This window comes from Spea bombifrons, chromosome 8 (genome assembly GCF_027358695.1).
Source record: "Spea bombifrons isolate aSpeBom1 chromosome 8, aSpeBom1.2.pri, whole genome shotgun sequence".
NCBI classification, from domain to species: Eukaryota; Metazoa; Chordata; class Amphibia; order Anura; family Pelobatidae; genus Spea; species Spea bombifrons.
In genome coordinates this window covers 8,490,385-8,514,551 of record NC_071094.1, presented here as the reverse complement: position 1 = coordinate 8,514,551, position 24,167 = coordinate 8,490,385, and the positions used below count along the sequence as shown (strand labels likewise).

Genomic DNA, 24,167 nt, shown 5'->3' with positions numbered 1-24,167 from the left:
CCACTCTCTTCCTCTTGTTGATAGTAACGGTTCCTCCTTACTCTCCTCCTCTCATTCTATCTCTCTCTCTCCTCCTCTCATTCTATCTCTCTCTCCTCCTCTCATTCTGTCTCTCTCTCCTCCTCTCATTCTGTCTCTCTCTCCTCCTCTCATTCTATCTCTCTCGCAGGATCCCAGCCCCTCTCCCACCTGCCTGTCTCCTGCTGTCGGTGACTAGCTGCCTCTCCTTCCCCTCTCTCCCCCCCAATCAGCTGATAGCAGCTCCATCCTGTCTCTGTCTCTCCTCCTCCATCAGTTCCTCCTCCCTCTCCCCTGCAGTCAGCTGACTGCAGCTCTCCCTCTCCTCTCTTCACTCTCGCCTAGATCGGATTTAGCTGTTGGACCGGGTCAGGATGGCGCCCAGCGGACTAAAGGCAGTGGTTGGAGAAAGTAAGATAAAGGGGGTTTGTGTAGGGGTGTATGACAGGGGTGCTGGTGGGGTGGCAGGTGTCTAGTTACCCCCTTTAGGTGCTTGTCTATGTCAGTCCAGACCCCTCCCTGTGTCCTGCGGATGTGGATCTGCATCATGCACCATCACCATCTCTGCATCCTCCCATTCTCTCCATCTCTGCATCCTCCCATTCTCTCCATCACTGAATCTCTGTACCATTTAACTCTCTATTTTAGCCTGATATCCAATAACTGCATGCTCCTTATGGACTCAAAATCCCCATCCACATCCCAGGTACCCAGAGAAAAGGCCAGATCTCCCTGACAGTATATACTGCAACATCCATCATCCCTCCTAACCACTCCCTCCTCCCATCACCCCATACAGCTCTCCCCAGTTCAGCCATATTCCTCCCTGTAAGCCTAAAATCAGCAGCACTGCATATGATCAGACCTGATCTCTAATACTATAGCTGTCAACATCCACCATGCATGCAATCCCTCCCTCCTCTCATCTATCAGCCTGATTCTAACCCCTCCTAAAATAAAAAAATGAAAAAAAATATTCCTAATGCCCCTTTAATTAACACCATTTCTATTTAAGCCACCGATTTGGGGCCATTGTCCACATCTGCCTTTGGAAGGGTCATGGTTTGCTTTATTTGTGACATCTTGTGCAGTATATTTAATTTATGGCTTCTAGTCATCCTAATCAATAAGTAAAATCCCAAAGGGCATCCTGGTGTTTGGGGGGGGGCACTTGTAAGGTAGCCAATATATATATTGTATACATATATACATTGTATATATTGTGTGTGTGTTCAATATATATATATATATATATATATATATATATATATATATATATAATGTATACATGTGTGTGTTCCTGATATATATATATATATATATATATAATTTATATTATTCTACATCGAAGCTGCTCATATTCTTATTGATTATTACGTTGTGCAAGATGAATTAGTAAAACATGTATATATAATGCATATTGTGAGACACTTCTTTATATGTTTTATATATAAATATATGTAGTGGTTGCAGGGTGCTTGTTTCTATAAAAGAACAGCTCAACGTATACATCGGTGCTTGCAGGATTTGTAAGGAGTGTGTAATTATGGAACAGATGTTGCTATACATAATTTACAGACAGTAAAACAGATAGCTAAGGTCGTTGTGGATTGTATATAGCATGGGTAATACTGTATATATGTTGGCATTGTATTGCATTATTTACTAGGAGGTAATGATAAAATTCTGTCCCTATTTAATTGCGTCGACAGAAACTGCTGGGTGCTTTGCTATAATTTGTGTTATACGTGTGTTCAGTTTGGCTTTTATATTTGATTTGGTCAATATTTTGGTGATTACATTTATGCTACGGAGTAAACGCTGGCCGACGTAACACGGCTCGCTGAATTATTGCTGGTGAGCAAACAGGAGTCCTTCCACCCTGGGGGCACATAAAACCAGTTGGCCTGGTGATAAAGCAACACAAAAAAACACGCTCTAGTCAACATGTTCAGACTGTACTGTTCAGCCCCTTCCAAAAAAACAGTTACAGAAAGGATCCAGTTATGGAGTAAATGCTGCCAAATGTCTTTATTATGCTAGACACCCTAGTGGATGTATCTGGAATTGCAAGCAGAATTAACAAAATATTTCAAGCAGTGACCCAGAAATCCTCAAATCCAAAAAAGCCCAGAGGGAAACTGCCTTCTTGCCCCCTTGCCAATGCTCTCCTTCATCCAACTGCTCAGTCATTCTTTATGTACCTGTTCCAAGCTCCTAAAATAATTCAAGGTCAGGCTCCTAAGTCCTATATATGTGTCCTTCACAGCTCATAGAATTAATATTGAACATGCTTTGGTTTAACTCTTTGTAATCAATGGGAGCGCACGTGCATGGCATGAACCCGTTCTCAGCCAATGCTGGAGGTGAGTGTATTATGTGCATGGACAAGCACTCGGCCAAACACATCTCCTGCATGGACAATAAATGGGAAGGTTGGGGAAAGGGGCATAGGGGGCCCCTGATGATTTCCAAGGGGCAGTTATATGAACACAAGGGTAGTCTTTATAATGCAGTTATAAGATATACGGTTTCTCAAGCTATTCAAGATACAGACCCGCTGAAGCTACGTAGAATAGTGTTGGGAATGCTGGTCTACACTCCAGGAAGTCAGCAGTATCTGAGGTTGGCGTCTTTGGTGAAATTAAGCATCAGGGTCCAATCTATAGGTCAGGGCAAGAGGGTTTGACTGAAAGCTTTAATATAAACCAATGGTCACTTGGTCAGGGCCGGTGGAAAAGGTCCAAGGCTGAGGAAACATCCTGAGGTCATCAAATAGTAAATACCAATCCATGTGTGGAAAGCAGGACTATAGAGCAGACTTCAGGGGGTGTTTTAGCAGCAATACCATGAATTATTGGTGACATTTTATTAAAAAAGGCTGCATGGTGGTCTTACTAAGGGATGGGGATTCTATGAAATGAATTAGAGTGTCAAATGTTACTCTCACTGATATTCAAGGTCCCTCTGAGATATTCAATGGTTTATTAGGAGAAAGTAGGATAAAGACTTAAAGTGTTTATGAAGTAGATCGGGCTAAAATAACATACACAGGTACCCATTGTACAGCGCTGCGGAATATGATGGTGCTATGTTATACAATAAATTATATGTACTGGGTGACGTGAAAAGAAAAGGTCTATACAATATTTTAAAATCGTTTTTAAAGCGATACTAGTAATAAAGTATGTGGTGGGAGTCCCCTTTAATCGCACATTTAAGTGCACACTCCACACCTGCTCTGCCTAACGCTTACATCGTCCTCCTCCCCCAAGCCTCTCTAGTGACAGATTGTGGCTGTTAATCAGCTTGTCCCCGAAGGACGCAGAAAGTAATCACTTACCCCGACCCCTCCCTTCTTCCATCACGCTGCCTAAACGTGATAGGTACGCCATTTGGCTGCCCAGGTGTCGTGGGCTTCATCTCTCATCACACTCAGCCAACCACGGACTTCATAAGCATTAGGCAAGCTGGATTCTAGGAAAGGCCTGCTTGGATAAGAATATCCTTTCTAAGGCATTCGTACCAGAAGTGGTAGAGGTTAATACAGAAAGGGCATTTAAAAATGCATGGCATAAAACTCCTAAATCCAAGACAAGACCAAAGACAAGTGAGTCAGAACAAGTCCGTATACAGCCAAGGGACATAACAGGCAAAAGAAGACACAATAAATATTTCTGTCTTTGAAATCCACTGCAATTTAAAAAGACAGAGACTGATTCCATTGTAGATTAAATATAAATTAAATTAATGTTTTTACATTTTTCTAAAAATTTAAAAATAAAAATTGTTTCTCCATTTTATTAAAGGAAAAAATGTTGGCAATATTTTTGCAATGTTTTTGCTCTCGTTGCACTCATACTCTCGCTCACCCTCTCTTATACTCTCACCCGCACTCTCCCTAACAATCTCACACTCTTATTCACTCTCTCTCTCACGCTGTCTGTCAATGTCTCCCTATCTTCTCCGCAGACTGCTTCTGTCTCCTTTCCGCAGCTGCACTCTTGCCTCTTCTTGTTCTTCTGTCTTCTTTCTTCTGCCTTCTTTCTTCGTCTGCTCTCTGCTACATTACCCAAGCACTTCCACCAAAGCCTCAACGCACAGCCTATCCCCCGATTAGAGGAGCAGGAGAGAGGCTGTACGCCCGTTTTTGCACCTCTCTTTCTCCGTCTGCAATATTCTGGTCTCTTGGAGCACTTCTGCAAAAGGGCCAGGCCACGGCCCGCACCACGGGAACAGCCTCTCCCCTGTGCCAGGGGATCAGGTGCCGCTGATCTGTGGTCTAAATAAAAGACAACCTCGATATTAACGCAAGGTCGGTTTTTTTTAGATGCACGGAGATCCTATGGTGCTGCTTGGTTGACATCAGCAGGAAAGCAACCCCTGAGGAAGCAAAAGGGGAAAACTGCTTGTTTTATGGAAAATTGTTTTTTTTGTTCTGGCAGCATTTGGGGTAGATCATTTCAGAGTGGGAAACTGAAATGCTAGTTTTGCCACATTGTCAAGATCTTATATAAATGTAATGTTGCAAAATCTTCTAAACTTGTCGATACATTTACGGCCTCTTTGACCTTGAAAGTCAAAGATGTTGCATTGCAAAGAAAGGATACAATATATCTCATATCCAGGTTGTGTGCCTGAGCTTTGCCTTTTTTAGGAATCTTTACTGTCCCTTTAAACGTTGATTTGCTTCCTCTTAAAAAATAAGAATATTATTTATTGAAAAGCAGCAGCGACAGATACATGATGTACAAACTACACATTACACATCGAGTGATAGGCCGAACGTTTGCCATTCGAAATACTTCACTATGGCAGGCAGACCACCGGACCTCCTAACATCAAGACTGAACCTTAACGGTAGCTCCTCATCTTTGTAAATGAAGTAACCTTAACCTTAGGTAACAGAACAGTACGGTATAAATGGTCACAATATCATTAGATATGAAGCTCCAAATTACATGCTTGCCCCCATGCTAGAAGCCAAAATTGGGACCTCTCACCCAGACTCTCCTGCTCCTCTAAGATTAAAAGCCCTATACAGATACCTGGACATCAGAACTTTCCAGTAGACCTCCTATGTATCTTGGACTTAAGCTGCCAATGAAATGCATGTTTTTATGGATCATAGGGCACCCCTGTTTCTGGTTTCTTAGTACCCAGGCAAATCTGTTGAAATGGTTTATGACATGGCTTGAAGAGACTCCAGAACTGGTTGACTTAAGAAGGACTTCTATGGGTTCCTAACCCTAGGTTCCACCTTGACACTGCATTTGGAAAACTGGTGTCCAAATCCATGCCGGTACCAAGTCATCGATGCCATTTTCTTTATACAATATATTAATAGAACTTTTGTTAGGTTTCTCTGTTCCATAATAGGTTCCTGGAGCAAGTCAAGTTATCGATCAAACGTGAATTTCAATCAAACTGACAATTTATTCTAAAAAATTCAGAAAAAAAGAGTGAAAAGAGTCGTTCTAGTGCTATGGGTAGAAGCACACATTCTCAGCTGCGTCATGACTGACTGTGTCACTAGGAGAAGGTTTCGGGTAGCCATGATGTACGACGACAGTAGTCGGTAGGATTGCAGACCTGGCTGCTTTCATGTCACGTGGATGGATTCAGCCCAGATTATCCGCTAATATAATTGAGGCTTGTTTATAATGGTAATTAGAGTGATTTCGTTAATTGACGAAGTACTTTGTACGTGGTATTTAAGTTCAATTTATTGTAGGTTTAAGATAAGAGTAAAATTTGGCGTGACGTATTATAGTTATATATTTAAATACACGTTTGTGGGCCACAGAGACACAGCTGATGCCCCCTAAGAAAGCTGTTCGCATCTGATTAACATAATCAGATTGCTCCTTTAGGTGGAGATGTTCACAAAATGAGAAAGAACGAAGTAAGGAAAGAAAGAAAAAAGAAGAAAGAGAAAATACATTTTTTTATTGCATCTTCACAGCTGAAGACAGCTCTTACATGGCTCTTCCTTCTTCTTTTTGTATATCGGAGATGACACCGTCATTATTGACCCCACCAAGCAAAGCCTTGGCAACGTGATGGCATCATTTCATATTATGAAATTATGGTTGACTTGGTCTTTTCTGCTGGAAAAAGTGGATGTTTACCATTCCTTTAAAGACCAAAAGAAAATGATCCTAGCTATAGAAAATTGTATAATTGTAGCACACGATAGAAGAAACCCAGAAGATATCAGCGTCAAACCACAGCTGTGTATTAAATTACAGGGTAGGAAATTGTTGGGTACAGAAGCCTGTGTAGGAGGTTACAGTAGTCAAGATGAGCAAGGGCTAGGACATGTGTAAGGATATTAGCAGTGGTGATAGAAAAGAACATATTAAGTCATAGCAAGGAGCTTGTGCTGGGTTGGAAGTGTGGCTTCACTGCGGGATGCGTGAAGAATAAAGCTCCAGAACATGAGTGTCCCTGTGATGTTAGATAACATATAGATAACACGTATATAATAGGGGTGATCGGGGCCCAAATCAAGACAGTTTTACTAAGTCCTGGACGGTTGTTATCTGTTATGTGATAATCAGGGAGAAGAGATATTTGTGATGCCTTAGATTTTTTCCTGGAACACTTGTCATGTAAAACAAGAAGGCAGAGTTAGGTTGTTACCATGGAAACTGAGAAAAAGCTTCTTAAATATGTCAGTGTTGTTTTTATGTGACCAAAACTTTAAAGAAAATAATACAATGGCAGATCCGCTAAGGATTATTTGCTGTGGAACATCAAATCTTTTTCCCTTTTGGACTGGCTTCTCTCTACCAAATACCATTTGTTTAATTTTCATTGATATCCACCCGGACTTCTCTGTATCCAAACCTCGTCTTATCTATAATGGGGGAAGTCTTTTTATATATTATGTAAACTGGCTGCTTTGTCCTAACAGTAGCCTTGCTTACCGCGCACCTGTCATGTCTACACAATAGGACTGTGCTTTGAATGAAATAAAGTATATATATATAATATAGTGTATATTATATATATATAAATATTTATACAGTGATGTGTTTACCATTGACACTGCCCTAGACCCGACTCAGTCCACATCTTCACTGCATTAAAATGCGCTATGCACCTTTAAGACATGGAGTATCGAGCTATGACATCATATCCCATTGTGGCTGATTTTCTCCAAGTTTTATGTCCCAAGCTAAGGCCGTAGATCTTTACCTGTGTAATAATACAATATAAGGATGCGTTATTTTATAGCTTCCTTGGTTTATGAGTCTTGTATTTTTGTTCCTTCAGTTTTTTGCAGGAACATCGTGGAATTACATTTTTTTTTACTGATATATAGAATATGGCACTTACTGATTGTTTTGTCCGTTTGTCTTGCAGAGATCATGCATGATGTTATCCGTAAGGTGAAGAAGAAAGGAGAGTGGAAGGTAAGGCATCCAATATCTGACCCATGAAAAGCACTGTGGAAGCCATTGTGATTGTATGTTTTCCAACCGAGGATGATGTCATGTGTCATGATGTGTCCCTGCAGGTCCTGGTGGTGGATCAGCTCAGTATGCGCATGTTGTCATCGTGCTGCAAGATGACTGATATCATGACAGAAGGGATTACAAGTATGTAACACTGAGAATGGGAGGATTTGGTTGAGGTTGGAGGGTATTTACATACATAGTATTACAAAGAGAATAGGAACTTAAGTTTCTTCAGGGTCCTGTAGGTACGCCAATCGCAAACTTTGGCTGGTCTGTAGACTGTTGGTCTACGGTCTGTAGACAGTCACATAGAAAGTGGTACCAAGCTCTCCTGGTGCTTACAGGTGCACTTGTGCCACTATTTGATTTAGGTATTTGATATAATCCTTATATAAAGTATCTGTAGACATGCCGGCCAACTTTGTAGTTAGAAGATAAAATGGTACTGGCTCGAACTCTTGCATAGTCTTGGGCCAAATGCCATTGCCTTAAGGTGTATGTGTTATATTGTGTGTCTGTTTGATTTGTGCCTTTGCAGTTGTTGAAGACATTAACAAACGAAGGGAACCGATCCCGAGTCTGGAGGCTGTGTACCTGATCACGCCTTCCGAGAAGGTAACTCAACATTTGAGTATGATTTCACTGCAACATAGTGTCAAGACAGCCACAACATCACCGTACATTTATAACACCATGTAAAACAAACACATAAACTATCACTAATGCTGCTTTATAGCTTGTTGAGAACTACATTGTGACTTTTAGCATGTCGAGAAGCTGCCTCTTCATTTTCACTTTGGTTAAAAAACCTTACACATCACTCAAATTTAGTATTCTAGCTCATTATTTCAAAAATGTATTCCTGTATTTATTTATCTACTAGTGTTGTCAGACTTACTGGTCCGTAATTACCAGATTGCATTTTTTTCCCAATGGTGGTAACCAATATTGTTTACAATGGAACATTTCCACATAGTTACATAGTTATATAGGAGACATAAGACATGCGTCCATCAAGTTCAGCCTTTCCTATATCTGTTAATTTGTTGCTGTCGATCCAAAAGAAGGCACCCCCCCCCCAGTTTGGGTCTTTCCATCAGAAGATGCAGTATCAGAACATGCTATATCTGCATGACTGACCTGACATAATACTTCATGTGGCACAACGGCACATGAACCCACACTACATCTGCAGCTGCTGGTACTTTTCGCTATTACTTAGCCCCCCTCATCCACTTGTGCTGCACCCTGGCTTTCTCTGACAAACTTTGCCACTTTCTCTTTCTTGCAGTCTATTCACTCTCTCATCAGCGACTTCAAAGATCCTCCTTCATCCAAATACCGAGCAGCTCACGTCTTCTTTACTGACTGTAAGTGCCCTTACTGACACAGCTACCGCTTTTCTCCCTCTATCATTGATTATGTCCTTCCCCTTACCCTATGTTCAGAATTCTCCCTCCATCGTTCCCGCTGTGTATATGCCGTCCCTATCTACCCTTCAATGTCGACCACAGCGAAACCTTCATTTTAGTAACCTCTTTGTTGGGTTCTTCTTCTATCAGCCTGTCCAGACTCTTTGTTTAATGAGCTGGTAAAGTCCAGAGCAGCCAAAGTTACCAAGACGTTGACCGAGATAAACATTGCGTTCCTTCCATACGAGTCACAGGTAAGAGGTCATGCTGCTAGATATCTACTAAGTAGACTTTCAGATGTTGTGTGTTCCTTATTATATGGAGACATATGTAACGGGAGTTTTGTGCATGTAACAAGAAAGGTACCGTGTGCTTCCCCAATTAGCTTCATATTAGTCTTCTGATGCCCCCTGTATGGTTTGAATCAGGGGAAACTCTTAATTATAGTGTTCCACTAAGTTATTGGATTCATTAAGACTTTGCCCCTGCAAATACATAAAATATTAATTCCTTTCCTTCTTTTTCTGTGGTTTAGTCCTGAAAGCGCAGTGCTTAGGCTTTGTATATCATCTTCTCACTTTCATGTTGACCTGGATTTTCTTAGAACCATCAAAGAAACAAATAAACGGAATCTACATCTTTCATGCCACTTTTTGGCCACCGATCCCAGCTTCCATAACTTAAAATAACCCCTATATTCAAAGTAAACATCTTTATATTAATGACACGTATTACGCACCAGCTCTAGGGAGCCTTGTTAAGTTAATTTAGTTATGCTAGAACCTCTTACTGTCTTCTTCTCTGGTCTTCTTGTTTTTCTAAATCCCTTTGTAGACCAGAACAACCTTCTTCTGACTTTAATACTGTAGATGATTTGTGTTATCAGCAAACACTGACGTGGTTCTCCCCATATGACGCAGAAGCCATAAGAGTGACCCTTATCTTTAATAATAATAACCCTGCAAAATACACAGATATATATATATTTTAAATACACATAGTGTCTCGTGATCGACCTCATTTTTCCTCCCTGTTATTTCTACCTGGTTGTTAAGTAGCGGCTTTTGGTTCAGACAGCCACTGTAAAGGTGGCTGCATGATATAATAGATAAAGCTGGCCGAGCCAAAGGCTTCCATTGATCTCAGGTGAGAGATTAACATTTAAGCTACAGATCTCAAAAACATTTAAACTAATGACATCAATGTATGTATATTGACAATAAGTCCAAATGTTTATGAGAAGAAATTAGTTAAATAATAAAAACATTAATGCACATTATTTACATAAACAATGCTTTCCCTGTGTATACACCGTCTATAAATGCAACCTACCTTTCACACGCGGGTTTCATGGATCTTTGTATCTACACGTGTACTTACTGTATGTATTTACACGTGTACTTACTATATGCTATTGTATCTATTTAGGTGTTTTCCCTGGATTACCCCGACTCGTTCCACAGCTTTTACAGTCCTCACAAGGCTCAGATGAAGAACCCAATTCTAGAGCGTCTTGCTGAGCAGATTGCCACTCTGTGTGCCACACTGAAAGAGTATCCAGCTGTGCGCTACCGCGGGTGAGTGCGGGCCTCGAACGTACAATGAATGAAGAATGAAGAAAGAATGTGAATGAGCAGAAGCAGTGAGCGTTAGAAAAGAGGGCTAGATACCATACTGTACAGAGTGAGGACAGGTGTGATGAGTGTGAACAGTGAAGAGGTTAGCTTTGGAAAAGTATAGTACATAGAGACCAAGGTGTGGGTGTGTTGGCTTGACATGGAGATACATGATCCATTCTCAGATGGGGGGTGAATGTAATAGGACCTGGCTCACCCATGGAGTGGTCCAGTTAACAGGGCGATTTCATTGGTTACTGTAGTGATAAGAGCACTTTAAACGCCAGAATCACTTTTTATAAATAATAAATAATAGCCTAATCCATTTTACATAGTTAATGGAGTACAGTAATTGTCATGTGTGTCGCTCCGCAGAGATTACAAGGATAACGCAATGCTTTCGCAGCTCATCCAAGATAAGTTGGATGCTTACAAAGCCGACGATCCAACCATGGGAGAAGTGAGTAACTTTGGTTGACGTTGGGTGCTGTTGGAACGCTGTGTGGCACAATGAACAGGCTTTTCTATCGCATAGTGTTTACGCAACACAAGTCACACAAAACACATTAGACTATTCATTGTGATAATTAAAATGTTGGGTTATTTTTTTCGCAGGGCCCAGACAAGGCTCGCTCACAGCTCATCATCCTAGATCGTGGTTTTGATCCAGTCTCCCCCATTCTGCATGAGTTAACTTTTCAGGCCATGAGTTACGACCTCCTGCCTGTTGAGAATGATGTGTATAAGTAAGTCTGGAATTAACCCGTTGTATGGCAGTTCAATTGTCGATGTCTTGTGTAACCAATTTGTTGGCCTGTGAGTGATGCCACCTTTGCAAATAAGATCTAAGACCTTACCAGGTCAGTTCCGGATGAGATGAACCTGTCTGTTTTGAGCTGTATTATAGAGTTTGTGGTCTTTTAACGATATGTACATGGTGTGGTCCTTATACAACAGTCTCATCATAGGTACGAGACCAGTGGAATAGGTGAGCAGCGAGTGAAAGAAGTCCTTCTGGATGAAGATGATGATCTCTGGGTTACCTTGCGTCACAAGCACATTGCGGAAGTGTCACAGTATGTATTCCTGCCGCGGTCACTGAGCAGACCACACCAGGGCAGCTACAATTACCCCTTACCATTCTGTTTTTGTAAGTTATGAGATGAATCCTTATCCATTTCTTTCTCTGTCTCACTTAAGGGAAGTGACTCGCTCTCTGAAGGACTTCTCTTGCAGCAAAAGGATGACCACAGGTGACAAGGTGATTCCTCGTAGGGTTACAGAGTGGCTTCAGTATATGTATAACACGGGGAAGCAGCACTGACTTTTTATTTCTCATTTAGACTACTATGAGGGATCTTTCCCAGATGCTGAAGAAAATGCCACAATATCAGAAGGAACTGAGCAAGGTGAGAAGCAATCGTAATAATAAATATTTCAACTGATTGCGCTACTCATTATCTGTTGTACCTTTTGTCAAAATATCAATAAAACATCAATAACTGCAACAGTCAACTTATTTTCACACATTTTTCAGAAGCCCCTTGAGCTCTGCCAGTTGCTATATAAAGAAACCCTATTGCTGAAATAAGCCAATTTACACTGAAAACCCAATGTGCAGTGCCAGCTACCGTACCTAGAACCCTTCTGTACAGTGCCACTTAATGTATCTAGAACCCCCTGTGCAGTGCCAGTTACCGTACCTAGAAAACCCTTGTGAAGTGCCATTCAGTGTACCTAGAACCCTTCCGTACAGTGCCAGTTGATGTATCTAGAACCCCCTGTGCAGTTCCAGTTAATGTATCTAGAACCCCCTGTGCAGTTCCAGTTAATGTACCTAGAACCCCTGTGTAGTTCCAATCATGGTACCCAGAACCCCCCTGAGCTGATATTTATTGTCCTAATACATGTCTCTGCAGTACTCCACTCACCTACACTTGGCCGAGGACTGCATGAAGCATTACCAGGGAACAGTGGATAAACTCTGCCGCGTGGAACAGGTAAGGACAATGGGGGAAACGTATGCAACCAGCAAGTTAACACAATCTATAAACTTTTTTCTGTTTTAATTATTATATCTTTTATTCGCTAAACGTAGTTGAAAGGAGAGTTTGCAGGAAAGCTGTGGTTTCAACTCCCTTGCTTCAGTGCTTATGATGAGGGTCGAACATTGAAAGGTTTCTTCAGCAACAAGGGCTGAACCAGCCCCGGATAATGCATAATGAGATGTGTTAGAAGACTTTGAAGAAATATTAATGAGTTAACTATGCATTATACATGGTCAGCCAAGTTGTTCCTGCAGCAGAAGCTCACTCTGGACCTTCAAAATGTATAATGAAGTCGATTTTGTCTATCTTTCAGTGCTTCATAATCTTGGTGTCGCTTAAAGTAGTAAGGAAGTATATGACATGCATTTTCTGTGGCTTTTCCTTAGGATTTGGCAATGGGCACAGATGCAGAGGGGGAAAAGATTAAAGACCCAATGAGGGCAATTGTTCCAATCCTTCTGGATGGGAATGTCAGCACCTATGATAAGATCCGCATCATTCTTCTGTATATCTTCCTTAAGAATGGTAAGACGGGCAAAGTGACACTCATAGTGAGAGCGGAGGGTCTCGCTGAGCGTGAAGGTGTAAAGGACAGAGTTTGAATTACCTGTGTCGCTTTAGGGATCACCGAGGAGAATCTCAACAAGCTGATCCAGCATGCGCAGATCCCACCAGAAGACAGCGAAATTATCACCAACATGGGTCATTTGGGTGTCCCTATCATCACTGATGTATGTATTATATGTCCTGGTGCAACCAAATTACTTTTTATTCAATTTGTTTCTACGTGAACTTCCATATCCCTGCTAACGTGGAGCTGAATTTCATGTGTTTTATATTCAGTCCACACTCCGTCGCAGGAACAAACCAGATCGCAAGGAAAGAATCAGTGAGCAGACGTATCAGCTGTCCAGATGGACCCCAGTCGTCAAAGACATAATGGAGGTAAGATGGTCAAGAGGTAACGCGGAGCCATTCCAGACTTTGGATATCCATTTGGTCTGTTGGCCAAATCATTCCTCCCCTATATTATTAAACGCCTCCTTTTTGTGTTTTATATATGCTACTTTTTAGTCTTTCCTTGTTCTCCTTCTCTTTGTTTTTATCTTTGAATACTCTGTGTCCTCACCTCTTTTCACCCCTCTTTGTCTCTTCATTGTGATGTCTCATTCCCTTTGTGCTCTCTTTCCTTTACTTTATTCTCTTACATCCCATTTTTATAGCCTTGATCGTTTGATCTTATTAAAGGAAGGATTTTATTATTGAATCAATGTTTTGTTTCACTCATAAACTCATACTATCCCTTTAACAATGCGAGAAGGGTTTTAGTGTGACTATTATCAATTTCTTGCATTATATTTAGTCTAAATTATACGTGTGCCCCTTGAGACTGCAAGAACTAGCAACATGACAAGTAATTGAATGGCCTGTATAGTTTCTGAATCACATGAAATAACTTTCAATATTACTTATCTTCTGATTTCAGGACACTATTGATGACAAGTTGGATACAAAACATTACCCTTACATCTCTACCCGTTCCTCTGCTTCATTCAGCACAACAGCTGTAAGGTTGGTATCCAAATTCAATCTGGAACCTAATGATCAAATCTAGTCCTGTTCTAAAAATTAGCTAAGGACCATAGAAGAGTGTATATTATTCACTAATCACAAGAAGTATACTGCAATCTACCTCGCTACAGCTTAGGGTTGCTATATTTTGGGCTCAAGCATTGGAGATCCTAATTTCATACTTAGCCTGGATCACGGTGAAACGTGAATCCATGAATACACCTGGTTTTTAATGTCCTCTTGTTTTCACAGCGCCCGCTATGGACACTGGCACAAGAACAAGGCCCCCGGGGAATATCGCGCTGGTCCACGTCTGATCATTTTTATTCTGGGAGGAGTGGGCTTTAGCGAGATGCGCTGTGCATACGAGGTGTCTCAGGCTAGCGGCAAATGGGAAGTCCTAATAGGTAAGTGATAACCAGCCAAGCACCCCAAAACCCTTCAGGATGCTCATCAAGGATCTGTTGTTTGAAAAAAAGGACAAAGTCTCTCTGTATGTCACTGGGTTTGTGTGTCTGTCATGATATGTGTACGTGTCCCTTGTGTGTTACTGCGTATAATTGTGCTTCTGTTTGTATGTGCACATCCGTAAGCATATGTTAGATTTTGTGTGTATACTTTGTGCGTCCTTTACTGCCTGTATTTGTATGAACATCAGACTGTTATGTGAGTCTGTGTACGTTTTGTGTGTAGTACACCTTAAAGCGACATTGTCTAACTCCAGTGTTTGAGGTTCTTAAGCACATTGGGTTTTCAAGAGAAATCTAGAACTGAATCCAACTTCCTTGCTTTAAGCAGCACATGTCTATATCTGTAAAATGTGTGCGTTGGCTTTAGCAAGAATGGTTCACAACAGAGCTACTTATAGAACAGTATTTAGGCGAATCGGACTGGACCGGCAGGAAAAATCAGCCATGGCACTTTAAGGCCAGTGGCCTTCAGGCATGTGGCCACCTGCTGGATTCACACCGCCGTACTGTATACTTTTATCTCTGCTGCACACGCCTTTTCCTCGTGTGGCTCCATGTATGAAGTAGGTGTCTGTAGCCTGAAGGCCTCCCGGGCAAATGGAGGTGAGTTTCTGGTAGTGTGGGATACTGGCCCAATTGGCACTTTCCCATTGCACCTGACAACCAGCTTGGGTCCTGTTGTGCGATTGGAAATTTGGTCTTAATGAAAAACATGAGTCTTTCTTAGCTCATACAACTCGTATACATTAAATATAGTGTTTTGTCAGGTGATGGCTTCTCTTTAAAGGCCAGTGAAACCCTTCATTTTGATGTATAAGCAGCTCTTTAGAAACGAATGTCTGTGAGCCTTTATCTCCACCACATTCCAAGATACATTCAGCTTACAGGCTCACAAAGTATTGGGTGCTTAATTCAAACCCCATTAGGTGTGATGGCGGTTGGAGGTGCGTGTGCCTGTCCACCAAAGCACTCATAAGAAGATTAATCAGCTGCTTTGAACACCCACCATTAATGGCTACGCCGTAGCCACACAACCTTTTAGTCACATTTTGTATAAGAGCTATTCCTCATTTAGGGGGAAAAAATGAAATTTCGAGCAATTAAAATTCCTTTAAATGTATGGTTTACGGTTTCAAAGGGGCAGGGTGTAGTTATGAGAATCAGAGGGATGCAGGGTATTAGTGAGTAAGGCACAGACCGTTTGGAGGTAATTGTAGGTATTTAGGAGGAGAGGGATAAGCGGCTTTACAGATAAGTCTTTTGTAAGTGTGGCAGGAGGTCATGAAAGAGTTTTACGCAGTCGGCAGAGCTGAAGGGTGATTAGAGTGAAAAAGAAGGCAATATAGATAAACGGTGTTGGAGAGGTAGAGATTAATGTGAATTGTGTTAACATAGTGCATTACCCCCCATGTCCACTTTCATCTGAAAAATGCGGCCTAGCAGCAATTCCACATCTTGGCATCATGGAACCCCAGATATCTAGATAGAATGTCCAATATGGCCGAATCGATGCCCCTCCTAGAATGTTCTACGTAGTCTTGTTTGGTCAGTTATTATGTATTTTGGTCTAAAAGGCCCAGTGTGTTTTTTTTATTAAGCGTTGTAAACGTGTTTGGGTTAGCTATATTACAGAGCCATTGCTGAGTCCTACTAGTATGTTCCAGGGGAGGGTAGAACAAAATGTTCAGGTAAACTAAAGACAGATCAGATGCGTATGATTTTAGATGCTTGTGTGTTCAAGTAGCTGTACCTGCGTGAGTGTGAGTGTGTGTAGAAATGAGTGCATATATCTGTTGGTAAGCCTGGGCCTGCGTCCGTTTTAAGAATGTGGGTGTGTGTAAGCGTACATGGGTGTGTGTTAGTGTAATGCCTTTCTCTGTCTGCTTCAGTATGTCTTTGCCCTGTCTTCTATCTCCAGCCTGTCACTCTTTCTTAACGAACCTCCATCCTAAGGCCTCGATTTAACAAGAGTAGGGGATTCTCTCCTCAAAAACTATTGCGCAGTTTCCATACTGTCTAGTATAGGTAAGACACGTCTAATATGTTGCTGGCGGTATTTGCCAAACATAGGCACTCCGGTTACTACAGACTACAATTCCCATGATGCTCTGGCTACCACAAGGGATGTACCAAAGCCTAGGCAAAGGCTATTGTGTCCCTAATTAATAAATCCAGGCCTTGGGGGTTCGCACATTTTCCTCTCATCTGTCTGATCTGTGTCTGTCTTTATTTCCGCTAACAGGCCGATTTGTGTTAGGCTCAAAATTCCACTTTTAAATTTACCCAAACAACAAACAAATTCTAGATCTAAATACACAATTTAATTGCAAAGTTTTTTTTTCAAAGCATTGATTGGTAAATATTATTAACGTACACAATGGGGGAGAAAATGTAAAATATTTTAAGTTAAAGGTTATTATTATTACTAATGTCTATGTGGAGGAGTTCTTTGCTGTGAGGTAAGCCGTGTCGTGTACCCTCAGAACCAATGAATTGTCTAGTAATAAAAATAATTTTTAATCGTATTTATAGCCCAATCTTGTATCACATGTTTTTAATGATAAATATATTTTAAAATACATGGGTGTCTGAATGTATATTTCCCATTTAAATGTTTATTTGTATAGTGGTTGAAGAAGAAACCTTAGGAAGCGGGTTGTCGACTCATACACTGGATTATAATAAGATTCCGTTTTCAATTAAATATTTAAATGTGGGTCAAAATATTTTTGAACCTAGCAAAATCGGCTCCTTCATATTTTGCCTCCTGTGTATCTTTCAATGTCTCTTTCTCTCCTCCCTGTCTTCTAACCTACTGCTTGCCTATACCAGGGCTGGACAAATGCCAGACACGTGTTACTCCTCAAATATGACATTTTGTGCTGCCTGCAATTGATGTTTTTTTTTGATACATCCACTCTTGGACAAAAAAAAATTATGCCATCTTCCCATCCTGGCACCAAAATGGCTGATTTGTCCAGTCGTGACTTAGATGTCCCTGTTGCCGTTTCTTCTTGTTTCTGTCTTCTTTCTTGTGTCCTCTTCTTTCATTTTTCTCTCTCTCATTTTTCTGTACCTCCCATTCCTTTCTTTCTTTTGTCTTTACAATTCTGTATTTTACCTCTTGTTGTAGCTGATGCCTCCCTGGTCATTACTCATGACCTAAGAGTCATTCTGTGTTGCTGGGTCTTCTGCTTCTAATGTTTCTGTATACTTATGGCGTTCTCAGCGTGTCTGTATCTGTCTCTATAGTTGTGCCTATTGTCTCCACTCTAGCCTTCTCCCCGATTCTAAGGTCCTCATGTATTGTGTTTACCTCTCTACTTAACTCTCCTTCCTTACTGTCTTTATCTTGTTACTTTTCCACCATTCTTATTCTACTTCCAACTCTACGTCCTCTCGCCTTGTCACCCCTCCTGATCTCTCTGTTTGTGTATTGTAATTGTTGATCCTGTCTAGTTCTTTCTCCTGAACTCTTCTTGTCTGTCCTTGTCCTTTGTCAGCTCTTGCTTTCCCTTCTTGCTCCTTTGTGCGTGTTAGGCCTTTGTCAGCCCCCTCTTTTTTCTCACAGGTTCCACTCACATATTAACACCCATCAAATTTCTTGGAGACCTCAGACACCCAGACTTCAGAGACAGCAGTCGGGTGTCATTCGAGGACCCGGCTCCCATCATGGAGTGAGGTCTAACGAGCTGGGACAAAAAAGTAAAGAGAGACTTTAATACCCCAACAATTAAATACCACCCACCCTTGTGGATTTCTCTGCCCCACTCACCCTCAGCTCGGACATCACCAATTAATTTATCTTGTTTTCTTTTACTATATAAAAAATGCTTGCTGGTTTATATTTTTTGTTGAAAATTTCATTATGAAAACAATTGAAAATGTGTCCTTTCACCTCATTACCGGCCTTCACTCCATCTATTACTATTCTCTCATATACATCTTCCATTTGTCTCCAGCTGTTGTCCGACTCCCTATCTTGGTCCTTTTGTCTTTTACTCACCCATGGTTATCCTCAGCCTCACATCTTACCTTCACCTTCCACCTTATTAACCCCCTATGTCTTCACATCGCTTTCTACTCATCTCCTGCTACTCTCAAGTTGTTTCTCCACCTCTCGACTGTCATGCCATATCTCATCTCTCTCATATACTGCTTGTATGCCTTACCTTTTCTGCTCTCCTCATTCTTTTAGCAAGATTCAATTCCCATTATGCACTAAAAAAACCCACCACACCTTCACATATAGAACAGATCTAAGATTACCTGGGTTATAAGGCTTAAAATATCAAAAACAGTAAGAAATTAGTAATTTGCAGTAAGAAGGAACGTTGTGGTTAGAGATGGTATCACCTATACCTTACTAAATCAGATATGTATCGTTTAGAACATGTAACACAACGCTACCATCTCAAGGTAACATTGGTGAAGCCAGCTTTAATGGTTTGAATTGTGACTGTGATTTAATGTAGCATTAAGTATATTAGTGGCAACAATCTTACAACACCTTACCGATGCTTCAACAAGGAAACTGGCACATCATGTATGGACAGAAGAGATGGAGAGATCCAGTCTACCCAGTCTACCCAATTTCGGCCCATCCAGTCTGTTCAATGATTATGTTTCAGGACTAGAATAATGCTCTGCAGATGTCATGGAGAACTTAGATGCAGGCGTAGTTGGTTGTCATAGGTTCTCAGAGACCAAAGACCATGTTTTGGGAATTAGTTACATGGGAGGTTCTGAAGATACCCAACCTACATGGTTCAATCAGAGTAGGCGACAGAGAGCTGCTGGAGAATTGTCTGCTGCTAATATGAGGCATAGACCATTCAACCAAATCATGTCCATTGTCATCTCTCCCACCTCGATCACATACTCATATCCGATGCCCACCTAGAGGACAAACATTTTCAAGCATTTTGCTCTGCAAGCGGTTCACGTGCCAGCACCACAACAATCTCTATACGTTTTAATTTAACAGGAGGATTAAAGCCTCTGCTAACATTGTCACTGGTTGCATGAAGTCATGAATTCACCGTTCTAGGCCAGGAACGCTCGCTCTGACCCCACTTGGGCGATGAAGAGATTAACAGCACAGTCCCACGTCACATAACACCAGAGTTCATTCACGAGTTCCTCTCTGCCCACTAAAAACCATTAATTATTGCCGTTAACCCGTGCTGTTAGCCTCCTCATCCCTTGGGTTCAAGCAGGGACCGGGCTGAACGCCCTCCCACAGACACCTCACGTTGTTTTTATTTTGTTGCTTGTCCACGGGATCTGTGCACGTCATAGATTCCTCTTCAGCAAGCATTGGATTGGGGCGAATGGTTTAATGCAATTGGGCCATAATTCTAACAGCAATCCTAGGGCCAAGTGCTAAATTTGGAGTAATCAATACGAACGTACCACTGGTTTCCATGGCGACTGCACCACATTTAGCATGTTGCTGTTATTTAAAATATGGCCCAATGTGTTTCTCTGGCAGGGGAGCTGGGAGGGACATCCAACAAGGACATTGCATGCGGGGGGGAATGGGAGCAGATCTTGTTTCGTTGTGTACTTTAAATTCGATAATGTCATTTAAAATGTTAAAGCAAAAGGGAAATTATACCCAAGCAAGAAAGTGTACTTTTTTTCAATCTCGTAATATATTTTCCCAAGTTCATAACAAAAATTCTCCCGTGGGGCAGCCATCTTGCTTTCTGGCAGGCCTCACCTGAGGTAGCCATTGTGTTCACATAACCTAGTTAAAACTGAGGGATTGTTGTTTTTGGCATTTATGGGTATCATTTCTCTTTAAATTGTTGACCCTTTCATGTTATTATATTAATAGATTTAACTCTTTGAATGAGGCGCTCTCTTTTAAGAAAACATTTAACTGCTATTCATTGCTGATATCGGAGAGCTAGAAAATTTAAGAATGTTGGCTTAATTGAGAATGTAATAATAATCGACAGTTTATTTTAATCTATGAGATGGTTTGAAAACTGTAAAATATATAGATAATCTACATCCCTTGTTTAAATGGCAGAAAGTGATGCAGCCCCTGATAACATTATTATTATTATTACTGAAGAAACGTTAGCAATGAAGATGTATTTTAGTGACCAGTAAACGTGATTTTGGTTTAGCCACGTTTTTGTCCCGTGCTGTTGTGAGCTAGGTCTCCCATGATGCTCAATTTCCCGACTGGCTTAGCATCATGGGAGTTGTCGCGTGAAGCAGCCTCAATGCACGAAGTAGTCTATTCTGTTCTGCCTCCTTTGGTGTCCGGGTGTCTCTTGCCCGTATCTCTAGGGCACAGAAGGCAATAAATGCTGAACGATGTATCTATTGCTAACCACCCGCTCTCTCTCTCTCTTCCATTTCTTCCCGTTCCCGTTGCAGGGTCCACTCACATCCTAACCCCCCAGAAACTCTTGGACTCCCTGAAGAGGTTGAATAAAACAGATGATGAGAGCAGCAGTTAGATTTCTCCCTCGCCCCACGCGATAATGTATCTCATCTTTTGATCCCCACCTTCCTACTCATCCATGAAGAGAAACCTTTTTCAGTCAATGCCCCGGCCAACGTAACCGAAGTTCCACTAAAGCCCCTGCTCCCCCACGTTCCAACCAAGGCTCATTTGTTTTGGCCTCACAAAAGAGGCCTTTTAATGTTAAGGCATGGATGTACTTTTGGCCATTTTGTACTCCCCTGACGTTTAAATCCTGCGTTGTGGACACTGTATTTATGTCTGTTTCTCTTCCTGGACTGTGTTATTATTCCGGGTACTCCGGGTCTCGTAATTTCGGTTACGCGTTCCATGCAATGCCCTCTGGGCAGTGTAGCCGGGATATACCTTTAAAGCACCTTCCATGCACTGGATTTATGTGTTGTACTTTGCATTTCTTGCTTGCTAATTATATTTTGTATCTGTCCATCTCACCGCATTTGCACAGTGAATTCCGGATGGACATCGCTTCAAAAAAAGCTTTCTGTATGTATAATCCCCAGGAGGTCTGTTTCCCCAACGCATTCCACTACTTATTCTAGTAACCTTCTAATACAAGTATAGACTCTCCACTATATCAAAAAAGACAACAGAATTTGGGTAAATCTTATTGCGTACGATGATTTAATTTGTAATTCACAAAAGGCACAGAAAAAGTGGGGACTTTCGATTAAATCACATGCGCAAACTTTTAAACAAAAAACATTATTGAGATTACAAACTAACGAACACTAGAATGCAACGTATGCATTATATTTTCAGTACAAGGTTACTTCTTTTAACTGTTCGGAATTACAATTCTGTCTATAGCTCTTTCCTTTCCAAATGTTAAGTCTTGCTCCGTTTTCAGAAGTGCGTGTATTTGTCCGAGTGGCCATCCTCTTTTACTTATAATTCCCTATTTGAAATGAAAGCTTGCATCCCTGTTGTGTGTAGCATCCTAGATGTCCAAAATCGGCTCTGTCTTAAATATCTTCCAAAAAAAAAAAAAAACATAATTAAAAAAAATATTTGTTTGTAGGTCGGAGGAGTGAGGCTAAGTTTACACTATTATTCTGTCACAAGCTATTTGTACGATGTAAATAACAATACATTTAAAATAGTCTATTCTAACCGCTATTAATCCTTATGTATTTAAATGGTGTAGAAATGCACAAAATTGGTGAATTTACATTTTGTGGGGGGCCTTTTTTTTTTGCAATTTCGTAAAAACAAAAAAAATAAAATACAAGGCCCTAGGGTAGCAACCTCCCAAAGAAAAATGAAAAAAATGTTAAATTAATAGAAGTTTAAGTATTTAAAGGGGTAAAACTCCTAAATCAGTGTCATAACTACTTAACAATATTTTTTTCCGGGCCTTGCGCTGATGGAGTCCTTAAAGGCTCTAAGAGAATTTTAGACATTTTCCAGAAGTGACAAAGTTTATTTAAAGAATACTGTAGTCTTATTTGCCATTAAAGCGAGAAGCGACCGGGGAGATACTGCTGGTTTCCAATTTCTTTTCACGTTGGTGCAAACCACGCCGCCTCCCAGTGTCTCAAGTGTTTGTAAAAAATGTGTAAATGTGTTTAGTAGCTCGTGAGATGCCATCACCGCCTGCTTGCTTCCCAGACGCGGAAATATTTGATACCTCTGTGGGTTCATCATACGACTGAGACCGGTACCCGTGTCCATCATAAAATAAATATGGCCTAAATCCCAGTACGTCATATAAGCCTCACACCTCCATCTCCTGGTAAAATATGTTCTGTGATAAAAGTTTGTCAATTTTTGCCTGCAAATAAAGAAATGAATAGAAATGGGTGTCGGTGTGAACTTTTTGGTTCAGAAAGAGTATGGTGTCTACTCGGAATGATAGGTTTTGTGCTGTTGATATACATACAACGTTGACCTTTAGGACCACAGAACCCTGTGATACCCAACAAATATTCTGATCTCCAAGAAAAGAGGGACATCAAGGGAGGAACTAGTCAACAAACGTGCAGCCATGCTGGAAGTCTTTATGGAGCCGAAAGTACGTGATTGATGTCGACCAAAGGTTAGGGCAGCAGCAGAGGTCAGGGTCGTGGGAAAAGTTCAGCAGAAGACATTGGAAATAACTATAACAAAGGATCCAAACATCTAGATATCAGAGAAAGTCCCTTTTAAATACTCTGCTGAACTTAACATCAACATCATTCCCAGTACCGGTCAATATTCTCACCCAACCGGGATTTTTTTTTTAATCATGTAAGATTTTGCCTCGTTCATATTTTTTGACGGGAACACACTAACTGGAACAGCAACGTTAAAATGTTAAGAATGTAGGGTTAGTACTCACACATGAAGAAAACCTTAATATGAAATATGGGAGAAGTATGGGACGGTGGCCCACTAATCGTATAGGAGGGGGTGCGATATAGGCATTTAGGCAATATATGTGTGAGATATAGATTCAACGGCAATAGAGTAGGAGAGTGAGATTCAAACTCATAGACAACATAACACTGGGAAGTATATTGTATCGAAGTGAACTGGATCAAAGAGAAAACTTTTGTTTTTTCCATGTACCGTTTTACAATAAGGCATGCATGCTCTTGCTTACCCATCAACGTTTATTTTCCCAAAAATAATCAAAAGACCATAATGTTTTTTTTATGATTTTATTGAATAAAAAATAGATTTCTACAAATTTTTATCTTTACAAAACTGGAGATCGCTTACAAAACACCAAAAAGGAATGTTTTCTTGTGAATTCCATGTCACAGTATTGAACTTTTCAAGGTTTCTTAATGGATTGCATACCATGGGACTTTACCCAAGTTCTCTGAAGAGTTCTCCCCATCCCCCTTCCAATAGGAACAGGAAGAAAGTGGCCTGGAAGGAGGCAGAGGTGGCGTGTATATCAGGGGTTAACTCCTGCAAATGGAGTGTTCCCAGTTATGTGCATCTGTACAAATATTGTAAAAACAGAGCGATGCCGTGGTCGCGAAGGCTCCAGGCGTACGAGGGATAAAGGGTTCCAACATCCATACCAGAAAATAAAGCTGATTGGCTGCATTAAATGATGTCATGAAAAGAGCA

At 41.0% G+C, this 24,167-nt stretch overlaps 1 protein-coding gene across 2 annotated transcripts; it reads left to right on the top strand.

Moving 5' to 3' along the window:
- The first annotated feature begins 162 nt into the window (after positions 1 to 162).
- Positions 163 to 22,903, top strand: STXBP1 (syntaxin binding protein 1). Of its 2 annotated transcripts, XM_053472537.1 has the most exons (20): positions 163 to 429; positions 7,390 to 7,439; positions 7,544 to 7,625; positions 8,023 to 8,099; positions 8,776 to 8,854; positions 9,047 to 9,150; positions 10,325 to 10,473; positions 10,888 to 10,972; positions 11,128 to 11,258; positions 11,481 to 11,588; positions 11,713 to 11,773; positions 11,856 to 11,921; positions 12,432 to 12,512; positions 12,947 to 13,085; positions 13,182 to 13,291; positions 13,404 to 13,505; positions 14,047 to 14,132; positions 14,385 to 14,539; positions 18,174 to 18,307; positions 20,999 to 22,903. In XM_053472537.1, the coding sequence occupies exons 1-19, from the start codon at positions 393 to 395 to the stop codon at positions 18,281 to 18,283; spliced, it is 1,812 nt and encodes a 603-aa protein (XP_053328512.1). In that variant the 5' UTR covers positions 163 to 392; the 3' UTR covers positions 18,284 to 18,307; positions 20,999 to 22,903. The 2 variants fall into 2 exon arrangements, with proteins under 2 accessions (XP_053328512.1, XP_053328513.1); XM_053472538.1 differs by lacking the exon at positions 18,174 to 18,307 and having other exon boundaries at positions 165 to 429.
- Positions 22,904 to 24,167: the final 1,264 nt, after the last annotated feature.